The 16069-nt window shown below is 40.0% G+C and overlaps 1 protein-coding gene across 39 annotated transcripts in view; it reads right to left on the bottom strand.

Moving 5' to 3' along the window:
- The window catches only part of LOC125961821 (AT-rich interactive domain-containing protein 1A-like), a 469905-nt gene extending 456977 nt beyond the window's left edge, over nt 1–12928 (bottom strand). For 4 of the 39 annotated variants that reach the window (XM_049700846.1, XM_049700849.1, XM_049700848.1 and 1 more), the window contains exons 1-3: nt 12321–12571; nt 7731–7812; nt 5675–5765 (exon numbers count right to left, since the gene is read on the bottom strand). In XM_049700846.1, coding sequence (XP_049556803.1) covers nt 5675–5756 — 82 coding nt within the window. In that variant the 5' untranslated portion in view covers nt 5757–5765; nt 7731–7812; nt 12321–12571. Of the gene's footprint in view, nt 1–1834; nt 1857–3191; nt 3254–3714; nt 3764–3963; nt 4258–4934; nt 5050–5674; nt 5766–7730; nt 7813–10960; nt 11113–11138; nt 11188–12320 lie in introns of those variants that run through there. The other 35 variants (XR_007472860.1, XR_007472857.1, XR_007472858.1 and 32 more) reach the window with 30 other exon arrangements.
- Between the last annotated feature and the right edge of the window lie 3141 nt (nt 12929–16069).

Raw genomic sequence — 16069 nt, 5'->3', positions numbered from 1 at the left:
ACACCTCAGTTAATCTTTGACAATTAATCTTTGACAAAGGAGGCAAGAATATATAATGGAAAAAAGACAGTCTCTTCCGCAAGTGGTGTTGGTAAAGTTGGACAGCCTTATATAAACCAGTGAAGTTAGAACACATCCTTTCACCATACACGAAAATAAACTCAAAATGTCTTAAAGACTTAAACATAAGACATGACACCATAAAACTTCTAGAAGAGAACATAGGTAAAATATTCTCTGACATAAATCATACCAATGTTTTCTTAGGTCAGTCTCCCAAGGCAATAGAAATAAAAATGAAAATAAACATAGGGGACCAAATCAAACTTACAAGCTTTTGCACAGCAAAGGAAACCATAAACAAAATGAAAAGACAACCTACAGAATGGGAGAAAATATTTGCAAATGATGCGACCAGCAAGGGCTTAATTTCCAAAATATACAAACGGCTCATACAACTTGATGACAATAAAAGCAAACAACCCAATCAAAAAAAATAGGCAGAAGACTTAAAGAGACATTTCTCCAAAGAAGAAATACAGATGGCCAATAGGCACATGAAAAGAGGCTCAACACTGCCAATTATTAAAGAAATGCAAATCAAAACTACCATGAGGTACCACCTCACACCAGTCAGAATGGCCATCATTAAAAAGTCTACAAATAACATATGCTGGAGAGGGTGTGGAGAAAAGGGAACCCTCCTACAACACTGTTGGTGGGAATGTAAGTTGGTGCAGCCACTGTGGGAAACACTATGGAGGTTCCTCAGAAAACTAAAAATAGACCTACCATATGATCCAGCAATCCCACTCCTGGGCGTATATCCAGACCAAACTATAATTCAAAAAGACACGTTCACCCTGATCTTCACAGCAGCAATATTCACAATAGCCAAGACATGGAAACAACCTAAATGTCCATCAACAGATGAATGGATAAAGACGATGTGGTACATATATACAATGAAATACTACTCAGCCATAAAAAAAAGAATGAAATAATGCCATTTGCAGCAGCAACATGGATGCAACTGGAGATTATCATACTAAGCAAAGTAAGTCAGAAAGAGAAAGACAAATACCATGATACCACTTATATGTGGAATCTAAAATATGACACAAATGAACCTATCTATGAAACAGAAACAGAATCAGAGACATAGAGAATAGACTGGTGGCTGCCAAGGGGGAAGCAGGTGGGAGAGGGATGAACTGGGAGTTTGGGATTAGCAGATGCAAACTGGTATATATAGATTGGCTAAACAACAAGGTCCTATTATATAGCACAGGGAACTATATTCAATATCCTGTGATAAACCATAATGGAAAAGAATATGAAAAAGAATGTATATACATATGTATAACAGAGTCACTTTGCTGTACAGCAGTAATTAACAATGCTGTAAACCAAGTATACTTCAATAAAAAATAAGTTAATTAAATTTTTAAAAAGATTAATTCCTTCAGAAGAACAAGTACTACACATTCACAAAAAAAGCACCCTTTGAAAGTTTAAATTTTTGAATTTCTTTGCCACTTCCTTAGTTTTGATCATCTTGGACAATACAGTTTTAATATTGACTTTTAAAAAGAATTGTGTTTCAGTGTTTGCTATCCTTAGAGAGACAGAAACAGATAAGTACAACTAAATACTTATTTTTCAAAAGTCTCAAAAGTATAAGGGAAATGAAAGTAATGGTATCTTCAAATGATTTTGGGGTATGTTTCTAATTTCATACTTCTGATGCAATTCAAGATTAAAACTGTATTAAGACATTTGAGACATGACGCAATGGTATTAAATGAATTTAATTTTGTGTAAAGTGGTAGAAATATTTTCTTCAGCAAACATACCTGCAGATATAAAATCACAACCATAAATCTACAAAAAAGCAAGCTATTGAATGAAATCTGATTGGTTATTTCCCTGCAGTATGGATCTGCTAATAATTTAATTTACTACTTGCTAACAGAAGCCAAAATTTAAATATACATATATATATGTGTGTATATATCTACCTCTTCAATTTTAAATCATTCATATATATGAACAAGTATACATACACATATATAACAATTGTTCATACATATATATATAAACAATTTAAATTAAAGAAAGTACATCTGGTGGCCTATTTTCCCCCCCCGATTTCTAAAGAACACCATATTCTATTCTAGGCAGTGGAATGTCAATCCACCTTAAGGGTTGTTCAATGAGCATATCTGAGAAACCACTGGTTTAGCCAATGATGTACTTATTGAGGGAGGCCCTAGTGCCACTGTCAAGAGCTTATCCACAGGAGAGATAAGAAGGTACTTGTTTGGTTTGTGAAAAGAAAGAGTAGTGAGAATGGCAGGTAGCTGCAGGTTGATGACATGTGATGTCCATATATATGTAGAACCAACACACCCATAATTGCACCGAATTTCCATACCCAAATCCAAAGCCTTTATATCATTAATCCCAGGCAAAAATGGTAAGATTCATGTGTGTTACTATCCCACGGCTTCAAGATGCCTATAAACTCATATGAGTATGTCTTAGTTTTATCAGTGGAGGACAAACCAGGCTTCTATCACCAAGCCCCATTCCATAACAGGCAAACCAGTCCAAGACTTCTCTGAGTGCTGCAGGAGAGTCTATGGAAGGGGCACTCACTCCACTGTGATGCCTAAAATGCCTTTGCACAGAGCAAACATTCAATACATGTTGAGTCAATGAATGAGTGAACTGGTGTCATAAAACAGGTTTATTTCAGGGAAATTCCATTCAACAGGCTGGCATTCCTTCCTACCCATCTTAACTGTTAAGCTTGCCATCAGACAAAAATTTAATTATAAAACGTTAGAGCTGAGGAAATTTTAGAAACTATCTACTCTCCAGAGGTATACAACTTTAATTTCGTGGTAAAAATCACTAGGAGTGATTTAGGAGTCTATCAGACCTCAGTCCAAATTCCACATCTACCATATTTTGGTGAGCAAATAACTACTTCTGAGGCTCTGTTCCATGTATGCATTATGGGATATCATAATAATACATACATTACTTGTATGACTATCAGGGGATGAAATGACACAATCCATTTGCCGTGGTCGGCTAAGTAATTTGCACCAAGTAAGCACTCAAGACATTAGCCAATATTCATAGCGGAGAGATGAAAACAAAACTCTGGGACTGATGCCTACCCTAGTGGCCCCAGTGGTCATAATGACTTTCTTCCATTCAGCCTGCTCTCTTCTCACTAAGACTAAGGAAGAGAAGATGAACAAATTAGGAACAACAATTTGAAAATGGTTTTATACTCCCTGAATGAATGGAATTATAATAAAATGATTCATGAGTTCTGCAGAAATATGATGAGACTTTAGATCTTTATGTTAGTTCTCTACAAAACCAATTGATGGCCCTAAGATGTACCTTCCTATCCAGCCCCATCCTTACCAGGATCAAACATCATTGTAAATGGAAAAGTCAACCACACATAATCAACAAGCTAAGTTACAAGCCAGTGAAGTCTCGGAGCTTTGATAGAGAAAATTCAGATTTATCATTATATGTAAAAATAAGATGATATGAAGAACTCAATCTAAAAAATATTACCTGGAGATCTATAATCTCTACAATAGTGCTATAAAAAGTAAAGAGCTAGAAATCTATTTAGATGGTTTTCCTTATAAGAAAGCACTTTCTGTATAACTTTTAATGTACTATTGATGAGAACAATTCAACAAAATTCAAATAAATATCTGCAGATGTCCTACAAGAAGAAAAGAACAGAGTTAGATGTGACAGGGGATAACTGGACTTCAGGATGAGTAAGACCCTATACTTGACCTCAATAAATTAACATGAAATACAGTGGATGAGTCATGTACAGAATGTCAGAATTCTAAAAGGCCAAGCTAAGTACCAAAAGGAACACGTGGGAACTCTTAAGAAGGAAATAAAATATTGGTTAGTTGATTACGAAAAGGCAGAAGGGAGTAGGTTCCCTTTGGCTGCTCTTTGAAGAGATCACTTCCTTTCCCCCCTAGTCCTGAGGCTAGGGTGGCATGGGCAATAGAGGAATGTGGGGACTGAGAATCATTTCTACTCTCACCAGAGTGGCTGGAAGCAGATTTTCTTACCAGGATGTAGTAGTATGCTAATATTTAAGGGTTCTTGAGGTCAGAGAGAAGGGTTTGAATACTCCGGCTCCATCTCTTGCTGTGGGTCAAGTTTCTTACCTTTCCAACACCTCGGCGTCTTTATCTGAAAATTGGGGATGATGATAATGTCTCCCACCTGAGTGTGAGAACTACATGATATAGTGCATACGCAGGGCTAAATTTGGTGCCTGGCACACAGAAAGTGCTCAGTACGGCAGGCGAGTGTAGTGACAATAAAGGCAAAGATGACGGGGGTAGTGCCGGTGTTGCTTCTGCCCCCAGAACAGGCTCTGACTGGGAGAGAGTTAAAGCACCTTTGGGTTCATGGGGGTTTATATATAAGCAACGGTTGATCAATGTGAGCTGGTTGTCCAAACGATTATGTGCAATCTAAGAAAAAAATGGGCCTTGGATCTGCTCAGCTACTTAATAATATTAGCAGCGGTAGTAGTCAAAGAAGCTAAATTTTATTAAGTGTTTATATGCGAAACAACGTGCTGAACGTTTTAAAAGGATTTACTCACTTATTACAACGAGGCTATACGCTAGGTCCTGATAATGTTATTCGTCTCTTTCAGATGTTGACTGAGCCTCAGACGGGTTACAAAAGCACCTAAGATCCCCTTGTCAGTACATGACGGAAATGAGTTCAAATCCAGCCAGTCTGACTTGTTCTTAATCACTAAGGTATGAAATTAAGCATGTTGCCCTTTGCCTGATTCTCCTTCTGAGGCCTGAATATTTCACTTAGCTGAGTGCAGAAGAGAGAAAATTCTCTCTCCTTGACCCAACTTGGCATCAATATCCAACTCCCCTTCTCAAAATGGGTTGCTTCAACGAGCAGCAATGAATGCCGGGTCGTGGATCAGTCACCTTGATGACTAAGAGTCAGACACTAGGGAAAGAAAATGCTTTGTGACAAACCTACCCTTGTACAGAAACAAGACAGAAATGGGGGGACAGGGCAGAAGATAATGGAATAAGGCACATACGAAAAACAGCACCTGGCATCGTGATAGTAATAATAATAATAGTAGTAGTAGTAGTAATAGTAATAATAATAGACTTTACTATGCTCTAGGCATTGTATTAAGTGCTTGGTGTAAGTGACTTCATTTTAACATTGAAAACAAGTCTATGGGGATGAAATATTATTAACATCATTTTATAGGCAGGAGTATTGAGGTTCAGGTAATCAGGTAAATTGCCCAAGCTCATATGGTTAGCAAGTGGAAAGCAGAGATTTGAACCAGCACCTACATTCCTAACCATTATGCTATAACCATTATGCTGAAGACATAAGAATTCCAATGGTCTTTCCCCATAACCCACTCCTGCACTCCAGACTTAAATAGTCCAAGATCAAGAGAGAGCAAGCTTGGAGTTGCCACTCTTCAGTGAGTGTCAATCATTTCAAAACAGTGTATTTGCCAACAAGATGCAGTTCCTGTGATAATCTTCTCAACCAGCTATCAAGAAACAGGAAGCAAAGATTCAAGTAACAGTATGTTCCTACTTACGAGGAAGGTGGGACAGCACAGTTGACACTGGGCTTAACTGTTCTGGAAAACGTGGTCCCAGTAGGCATACACGCTGGTACATTTTCCCCACCTACCAAATACAAAAGAAGTATTTCATTTCCATGTTGTTCTTCAAAGTTCCACCTCATTCGTGCCTGTCATTCATCCTCTGGCCTCTTCCTGTCTCCATTTCTGTACAGAAAGGTGCTGAGTCTCTGCTCTCAGATACGAAAAGGGTGTGTTAGGAGAGGGAGCCATGGTACCTCAATGTCTTTTTTTTTTTTCATCTTAATTCTATTATGCCAACTCCACTGAACTTAATTAGAGTGAACACAGAATTACACAATTACCCTCTGTTCTAGTCTTCAGATGTTATATTTTGATAAAATTTACGACATGCTGCTCTCCCCTTGAACACCAGATGAACACTAGAAATGGATGTGTGTTGACATAAAATCTGTTATAATTACAATTAAAGTATAGCTTACATAATGATAGTGTTAACATAAAATTATAGATGTGTAGAGACAACGTGGTCATGCATTTTTTAGTATAAGTACATGCTTAGACCAATATCTGTTAGCGGAATGAAGATGGAAGAGAATTTTGGTTAAGCCACAAAGGCTGTTTAAGGACTTGCAGATAGCTAAGGGGAACTCAAAGACCAGTAAGATAATATTTCCCCTGCCATGTTTGCAATTGCAAAGTGAAGGGGAGATGTGAAAGTAAGTACCCCTATGGAAATTACAAGACAAGTACATTTTTTTCCTTGAATACCTGGGTAAATGCTTAAATTCTAATGTATATCAGTGATGCAAATTTTCAACTGAGTTTGATAAATCATAAAATAATAATTATACATATATGTATATAAAACTGCATGGAACTAGGCAGTTCAGAATTACTTCTAATTAAAGAGGTACCCTATGACAACTTACTTAAACCTTACAAAATATGGTTCCAAGTACCCTATCAGAGTGAAAAGCAGGAGACTGAAAGGTTTATTGTAAATGTTTTGTAGTCATGGTATCTTAACTAAAACTACTGTGTCACAAATACTATTAAAATAATTGTGACATTTTATTCACTTTTACTGCAAACAACAAAACAAACTATAGGTATTTTTTCATTTCAGGTAATTATTTTAGCTAACAGTTATTAAATGTTTTGAGAAGACAGAGTGCTAATTGCATTACTTCATTTTATCTTTAAAATAGCACTTCCATGTAATTATTCTTAGTATCTCCATTGTATTAAAGTGTATCTCTAGTTTAGACCTTTCTTCAGAACTGCAGACTTGTGTATCCAACTGTGTACTCAGCATCTCTACTTGGACGTCACGAAAACATCTCAAATCTTATACCTCCAAAACTGGTCTTTAATCCCCCAAACATGCTCTACCCCAAACTTTTTCCATCTTAGGTGACAGTAACCACACCTTTCCAGTTCCCCAGGCCCTACATCTCGAATTCACCCTTGACCCCCTCTTCCTTTCCATTCTTGCATTCAATCTACCACGAAATGCTGTCACAACCTTCCCAATGTGCCAATTCTGAGAATTACCAGCCGCTAGCAGCCTGGTGCAGGCCACCAACATAGACCTCGAGGATCTTGTAGTCGCCTCCCGAGATTCTCCCTGACTCCACTCTCTCCCCACATCCTCAAGACCACAGATAGAGTTATGCTTTTCAAACAAGAGACAGTTCATGCCACACCTCGGCTAAAATCCTGCCCCTGACTGCCTACATTTAGAGTAAAAGACACAATGCATGTGATGGCCTCCCAGGACTTACCCAATCCATCCCATCACATATCCGACCTCCAGCCCTCCTGCTGTCTCTTCCTCCCCACTGACTAAGTCAGCCAGGGTGGCCTCCTTGATATTCCTCCAAGCTGCCTGGCATATTTCTGCCTTAGAGTTTTGGGACTGGTTATTCTTGCTCCCAGGGAGTGGTCTCCCCATCATACATTCTGACAACTCCCTCACTTCAAGTCTTTGCTCAAATGTCAACTTATAAAATCCACCCTAACTACCCTATTTAAAATCAGAACCTACCTGTACACTCCTCCAGCACTCCCAACCCAAGCCTCTTCAGTGAGCTTCACATCCTTTTCCTTATCCCGTAGCGCCCATCAACCTGTGACAAAGCATAGAATTTATTTATAACATCCGTTTCCACACGAGAGTGTAAGGAGGGAGAAAGCATGCAAGAAGGAGCACGCAGGCAAAGGCTCTTGTCTGATTTATTCATTGATACGTCCAAGCATAGAGAACAGGAAGATGCTTGATAAATAGTCCTGAAAAAGATACAGATGAGGAAACTAGTAGTAAAGCTCAGAAAGTTTAAGTAACTTCCTCAAGGTTGTAGAGCTAGAAGAGGGTCACAGTAGAATTCACACTTGGGGATGTCTAACTTCAAATCTCTTAGCCTCTCTGCTATCTTTTTTTTTTTTTTTTTCTTCTTTGCGGTACGCGGGCTTCTCACTGTTGCAGCCTCTCCCGTTGTGGAGCATAGGCTCCGGACGCGCAAGCTCAGCAGCCATGGCTCACAGGCCCAGCTGCTCCGCGGCATGTGGGATCTTCCCGGATCGGGTCACGAACTCTCAACCACTGCGCCACCAGGGAAGCCCCTCTCTGCTATCTTAAGTCCATGCAATTCAGGATTTGTTTTAATCAGTGCCATGGAAATTCTCACGCCACTGAATAGGATCACTAAAGTCTTCTCTGTCTACATTTATATATATATTTTCCATTTAAACAAAAGAAACAGAAGAGGGGAATTCATCATGGGTTATTGCGGTAGTTTTACAGCAATGTTAGCAATAATGACATTTAAGTAATAGTGATATTTGATGATAGCATAATAATAAAATAATAGCTCTTAAATGTACTGAAGACGAATCGCATGCTAAACTCGGTGCTAAAATATTTCCATGTATATTTTGTGCAAAATCCTTATGAATATTCTATCAAATGAGCTTTATGTATAACTCCACCAGGCATACTTCTCTTATTCCGCTTTCAAAGATAAGGAAATTGATGAGAAGTGTGGTAACCGTTTGATCAAGATGAGACTGGTAATAAGTTGTGAGTATGAATTTAAATTCAGGTCTAACTCCAGAATTTGATTCTCAATCCATACATGAAAATTCTGATAATTCCTTTGATAAGGGTATGTTCTCTCCTGGAAAACATCCCCCATTATGTCTGCCTGTGCTCATACCTTCAGGACACAGTCAAGTTTGAAACATGATAAAAATGTTTAAATAGTGTGCTTTAATAAATGGAAATATCTCCATCTAAACAATAACACAAAAAGGCAGGCTGAGCCCTTTGAAGTGGCTTCGTTGCTATCTTCCATCCAGAACAAGAGAAGGAATCAACAGCTGCAGAGTAAAGAAAGCATGAAACCCAGAGATGGAGGATTCTGTAAATGACCAATTACAAGACTATTAAGCCACACTTTCATAGCAAGAGGCAAAATATTCCATTAAACTGAAAATTCTTCTACCCCTCACTCCAAGGCCCACACAAACATTAATGTTGCATTTATTAGGATGTATTTCCTGTGCTCTATCAACTTGACTTTCAGCAACTGTATTAATACAGTCCTTTCGCTTTGCACGTATATCTGAATGATGAATTCCATTACTGGAGTTTTGTAGAAAGAGTGGAGTGAATGAAGTAAAGTTTGGGAAGAGCCATCATAATCCATAATGATGGGCACTGAATCAGGACAAGAAGAAACCTCTCCTCTCATTTATTTGAATGAAAATTCTACTATATATTTATTGCCTCTGTACAGGGCCATGTGTTGAATAATGGAAAACAAGCATCTTTCATTTGGAGGTAGGATTTGTGGGCTCAAGTTTCGATGGGCCTGCAGAATTAATCTTGTTTTAGAAATGAAATAAAATGTAATTTCTTACTGTAAGTAGATGTGGTTAAGCAACTGGCAACTTTGATGTCTTTGAATCACTGCAGTTTCAGGGTAGGCAAATCTATAATTATTTCAAGCACTTCTTTATTGGTGCAACAATTGAGCAGTGTACATAGTGGTCAACAACCTGGGCATTGTCAGACGACTCTAAGTTTGAATCTAGACTTTGCCACTCACCAGCTATGTGACTTTCAGCTATGAGAATCACTTTCTTCAGCTTTACACTGTGGATTATTATATGCCCTTTGCAGAACTACTGTAAGAACTAAATGTATATGGGCACAGTGGCTCATAGTAAGGGCTCAAATTAGTACTGTGGTCACGACTAGTAGTACTGAAAAGAAATTAGAACTTCTATTCTCATAAAGTGGGATATGTGTCCCTTTATCATTGTAATTTCATGTCATTTTACTTTTGACCTTATAATTTAATAGCTTGATCCAAGAAACATTTAGCAGTAAATATAATTGAAAGAAGATTACCTGTCAAGCATGAAATACTGTAGTATCAAGTGTGCTGGCACAATACTCTTCTCAGATAATTAACCTGTAAAAATATGTTATTGTCTTCTTTTTAATTGAGCACATTGAACATATATATTTACTGTGCCAATTGGCGAAAGGTCCATTAATTAATCAGTCTAACTATATGTTGCATAAACGTCTTCTAAACATAATCGTATATGTATTTTATTTGTTGGGAAAATGTGTTTGAGGTTGTTCTTTTCTGCCTATTTAAAGTAAAAGAGGATGAGAAGTAGAGTTAGGCTTAATGTACTTTGTACTCCATTATGCCATGAAAATGCTTCTGTGCCCTGGAGACAACAACAAAAGATTTGCTTTAATGACAAGAATCAAGTATGTTCTAAAGCTTCCAGGTAGGAGGCGTATAGGTTGCAGTTTATATGAGAAGTCTATGCTCTCTCTCTCAACTGCATCTAGATGGGAAAGATGTGGTCACAAATGCTTCAAGGTGATACAGTAAATGTTGGAAAAAGGGGGGTAGGAGGCAGAGTTTTGAATATCTCAAACCTGAGCTAGAAGGATTTTATTTAAAGAAAATAGCGGATATTATTTTTCACTTAAGGAATGCCAGTCAGCAAACCTGACATTAATGTAGGAAATTAGCTCTTTTAGCTATGATGCTTTCAAATGCACATGGCTGAAAACAAATTCAAAATAGTCAAAGGAAATTTAAAAACAAAAACCAAACAACAACAACAACAACCTCAACAAACAAGTACTAGAAATTCAGGGATGCAGCCATATTCAGATACAGCTGGATCTGGAAGTTCCAGAGTATCAGCAGGGTTCCAGCTCTCTCTCCATTGCTTAGCCCTGCTTACCTCTGCAAGACTTTATTTTACAGAAAGTCTCTTCTTGTGCTGGATGGTCACTGGGAGTCCCAGAGTCATATCTCCCCAGCTTAGAAATTCCAGAGAGAAAAGACAATTCTTCCATTTTGCTCTGAGACAAAAGTCCTGGGGAGCAGTCTGACAGACTTAGCCGAGGTCAGATGCCTACCCATGAGCCAATCACCTGCTTTACTGGAGTTCAGTCCCTGGGCGACTCATCCCCGGGGCTCTTGAGGAGGCAGGATGGCATTATCTGGCAGTGCTCCAAGAAAAGCCTGCTGTTTTTGTAAGATGAAAGGGGAGAGGACATGGATAATGAAACCTGTATCTGCTTCTGTAAAATCCACAGAATCTTACTCCCTGCCCTGTGTCGATGACCATGCAGTAAGCTGACCCAGGAGGTCATTTTTCCCACAACAGTCTTTATATATATGACTAAGGAACTCACTGGTAAAAGAATATGGGAGAAAGTCTGAGTATGACAAGTCAGCTAGACTGATATTAACTAAAAAAGCGGTGTGAAAATATCCTTAAAAAGTTGCCCCCAACTCACTCAAAGTCCAAAGTTGGAGCTGGAAATACAATGTCATGGAGTTTGGATAAGAACAGGTTTTCTCCAAGCTGAACTATGACACAGAGATTAGAGACTTCCAGAAACTATACTTTTTCAAAGAAAAAACATCACATGAGAAAAATGAGGCCTAGAAAAATTAAATGACTTAAGCTAATTAATGGCAGGACTGAGACTAGAGTATACTTTGTGTAATTGGCTATGGCCTTTTTTTTGTTTTTGTTTTTGTTTTGTTATAACTTCAGAACGAGACAAACTTAAAGGAAACACAACCAAAACTCAGTGGTTGGAAAAGAGATGGATGTGAACGCCCACTTGTTTCTTACGTATAAAGTTACCCCTCGCAGTGTTTTGGAGGAGAAAACGCTGGCTCTTCCCAACGTTGGTTACATACACAAAGATTCCAAAGACAAGACAAGTGCTTTGCAAACAAAGTAACTAGAACCAGCTCAGGCTTCCCCGCGCCGGGTCCTACGTTCCACGGTCAGAACCACCAACTGTATCCCCCCCGGGGAACAAGGTGATTCAGAAAAGCTGGCGCCTTCAGAGAAGGCAGAAAACTTAGCCGGGAAGAGAGTCAGGAGGAAACTTGCTCAGCTTCTTGCTGGGGTCTGAAACGATCCCAATAGAGTCCTTAAACCCCTCAGGTTTCCCCAATCAAGCACCCTCGCCTCCAACCTGGGCCACCCCAGATCTGACTATCAGACGACAGAAGTCTGCGGACGCACGGAGAGCTGACCACCCCACGAGAGGGACCTACGCGCGGCCGCGCCCACTCACCCGCCGCTCCCCGAGAGACGGGAGACCAGCCCGGGGTCCAAGTCCTGGGCGTGGCAGACTCGCCCCTCTCCGGGCCCGGCTCCAGCTCACCTCGCCGCGGCCCGCCTGGGCGCCGCCATCTTGACCACGAAGGGGGCCTCGCGCCAGAGGCCCCTGAGCGGGCGCCCTGAGCGGAGCCGGAGCGCCGGGGAGGCCCAGGTCGTCGCCCTACGTCCCCCGCGCGCTCGCGCCCCGTCCACGAGCGACGAGAGTCCCGCACGCAGCGCGCGACCCAGGCTTCCGCGGAACCGGCGCCCCGCGCAGCCCGCACCGCGGCTCAGGCGGCGCCGAGGGCGGCCCGGGCGGAAGAGCGGGCGCGGGGCACGCGCTCGGTAACCTGGCAACGCGGAGCAACCCGGCGTTCCCGGCGAACCCCAGCCCTCCACCGCGAGGAAGCACGGACCCCGCACCCGCCGCCCAGCCCGCGCCGCCCCCTCGGTCGCTCCGCCCGCCGCTGCCCGCTTGCTATGGTCTTTTAAATCCATGATACAACGTCTATAAGTAACAAATCTGTTAAACCCTAAATGTTTGATATTCAAGTAATCCATTATCTGAATTATTCTTGAAGATAAAACATCCAAAGACTTCTTAATTGTATGGGTATACATACATAAAATACACGTGGAGGTAACTTGAGGGTAAGGGGCTAGGTATTATTTATCTTTTTACCTCGGACAATGTTCAGAATGGTGTTTTGTACCTAAGAAGCACTCATGTGTTGAATGAATCAGAATTGGTTTGCCATTCCCCACTGCCTTTATCACAATAACAGAAACATAAAGTGGGCAGAGCAGAAACGACGGCAAATAAATTGTCCTCTTAGTCACAGAATGCAGTGTCTAGAACTTAAAGAATAATTAGTCGATTTTGAAATAATTTTGTTTTACAAAAATTTCGTAAGATTGAAATACTCTAACCTTAAAGCTCTCGATCGACTCTAAAGGAGGGCTTTAATTGGCTCTTCCTGAGTCAAGTGTTTATTCCTGGGCCGATAACTGGGGCCATTGTCATAATAGAAAGTGTGATTTGTTACCAGAGAAAGAGGAAAGTGACGCTGGGCTTGCAAGATATTTATATCTTCAGCCAGAGTGCATAGGATCTGGAACTTAATTGGTGACGCAGTATTTGTTTGAGATTATATGAATGAAAAATCTTTGTGTAAGAGTGATTAATCTAAAACTTGGCCAGTCATTGTCCTAGTGTCATATTAAATTGCAGGAGAATCTAGTTTTAGGCACAAAGATCATAAATATAAAATGTGTTCCCAGGTTTGGTTCTGTGTAGTCAGTAATCTGTACTCACCCACTCATTAATAAAAATGAAAGTTAAGGACTCAGTCCTAACTTATATGCTTAGCATTGTATTTTGCTAACAATCTCAGTTTTATTTTCTTTGTTCTCCCCTGTCCATCATCTTCTGCAGAAAATAATGTCTCCACTTTCAATTCCCTGTCTATTTAAATCCAATTTGTAATTTATAAAGTTGTCCTCCTTAAGGGCTGCTGCTTCTGCCACAGTAATGTACTCTGGCCATTATTATACTCTTCCATCTTTCATGTAGGTCTCCATCCATAGGTTTTGTTTTCATAGCCTTTTTTTTTTTTTTGGCGGTACGCGGGCCTCTCACTGTTGTGGCCTCTCCCAATGCGGAGAACAGGCTCCGGACGCGCAGGCTCAGCGGCCATGGCTCACGGGCCCAGCCGCTCCGCGGCATGTGGCATCTTCCCGGACTGGGGCACGAACCCGTGTCCCCTGCATCGGCAGGGGGACTTTCAACCACTGCGCCACCAGGGAAGCCCTATACTTATGATTTTATATTTGCTTATTTACTTTTGTCTCCCCCCTCAGCTCAAGAGAGACTATATTCATCTGTGTTAATCACTGCTGTGTTTCCTGAACATGCCTATACATCATACTGAAGAATGGTGCCTGAAATTTGGTAAGGGATCAATCAGTTTTCTTGGCTGGATGAAGAAATGTGTTCATAAATTAATGAACAGATCTTCGGGGCTTCTGACTTGAGGACTAATGGGAAGAGGATGGCAAATGGTTGGGACAGGGTACTGCAAGAAGTAGTATTTGGAGTACTCTGATAGCTATCCTAACAGATAAGATTGTGTTCATTTAAGTAGTTCTAATGAGAGAGCTGGGAACTAGGGACACACAGCATTAAGGTTTTTATAATGCATTCTGTAGAGTTCTTTTTAAGTCTGTACAAATATCATTGAAAATATATGCATACATATACACCTCTGTTACTTTACTTAGTGCTTTACGAGAGCCCCTCAAGGAAGGGGTAGTAGCAACTCTCAGTATCCTTCCTTTATGATGAGCTTAATTTATTCAAAGTTACATCATAATTTATTTGTAACTGTGAAACTAGACTTAGTTATTGAGTAGACCCTCCCTAGAAACGTATGGCATTAATAAAACGAACAAAACTTTGTTCAGTTTCCAATGATAGACACTACAGACTCAATTATGGGCCATCCAGTTTAATGAAGGGAAGAAGTGATTGAACAAATATAGAGCAAACAGCCTATGAAGTTTTATCCTCCGTTAATATTAGTAACGGATAGTGTGGGCTCCAATGCCTTCAAGATAGCTTGAGACCATCATCTCTGTGTCATGGGCAGGGGGATGTTCAGCCAGGATGTCTTTCACTGTCACTGAGAAAAATTTCCATAATATATAATGATACCTACTGAAACTGATATGGGGCATTTGGGTAATAAGGAATCCATTAGCATATTTTTCCGGAAGCCTTGACTACAAAATGAAGACAGTAGATTTGGACACTTTCAGCCATGAAGAAGTTGTTTGGATATTCGTCTTTATGCCTAATGAAATAAGCTTATTTCATCTCTGCAGCTTCCCATATGCCATTTTCCCACCTCTGTTTTATGTTTGGAAAGACTTTTAGAAATTGAAAGTCAAGTTAAAAAGTGAGTGACAACTTAAATGATATACAGAATATTTTGCTGACTTACAAGAGCATGCAGAATTAAATATGACCCAGTTCAAATGTTTATTTTAATGTGTATGTTGAGGTGGCGTTTTCAAGGTGCCAGAAAATGAGAATTCACCTTCCAGTGTGTGTTACCAGTTCTGTTCATTGCACAGAATCATCTTCATAAAACATACTGTTTTCTATGTACCTGGTATATATCTCAATTAGTTTGAAGAATTTCTCAGATACCTCTTAATATGTAGTGCTCCAATTCCAATCTTTCCATGTCCTGTACCAGTGACACAGCACACAGGAGTTTTATTTCTCTTTATTTCTCTGGGTTGTTCAGAACGCAATGAAAGAACAATGGAATGGGATCAAAGAGATCAGGGTTCTTGTCCCAGATTTACCATAAAATAATTGTGTTCTCTTGGGAAAATTATAGTCATTCTAGGTCCCTTTTCTTTACTTTGACAGAGCTGCACTAGATGACCCCAAATAATATAGCCCTCTTTCAGTAGTAGCTTAGATGTTATTGGTATTCTGAAACAAATGAAGACAATGACACATGGAGCTGTGCAACATTTCTGTAACTCTGTTGTCTTAGAGTTGCCTCCGTTTTACAGATGATAAGATGACTGTGCATAGAAGTAGATGTTTGGAACCAGCGGTTCCAAAGTAAGTGGAGGTAAACCGCAAATTTCCTTCCTTCCTGAAGCTCACTTAGCCAAAACATAGGCTTCTGAATATTAAGCTGTAAA

This window comes from Orcinus orca, chromosome 17, assembly GCF_937001465.1.
Source record: "Orcinus orca chromosome 17, mOrcOrc1.1, whole genome shotgun sequence".
In the NCBI taxonomy this organism is placed as follows: domain Eukaryota; kingdom Metazoa; phylum Chordata; class Mammalia; order Artiodactyla; family Delphinidae; genus Orcinus; species Orcinus orca.
Note: the sequence above shows the minus strand (reverse complement) of the source record. Positions and strands in the feature narration are given on the sequence as shown.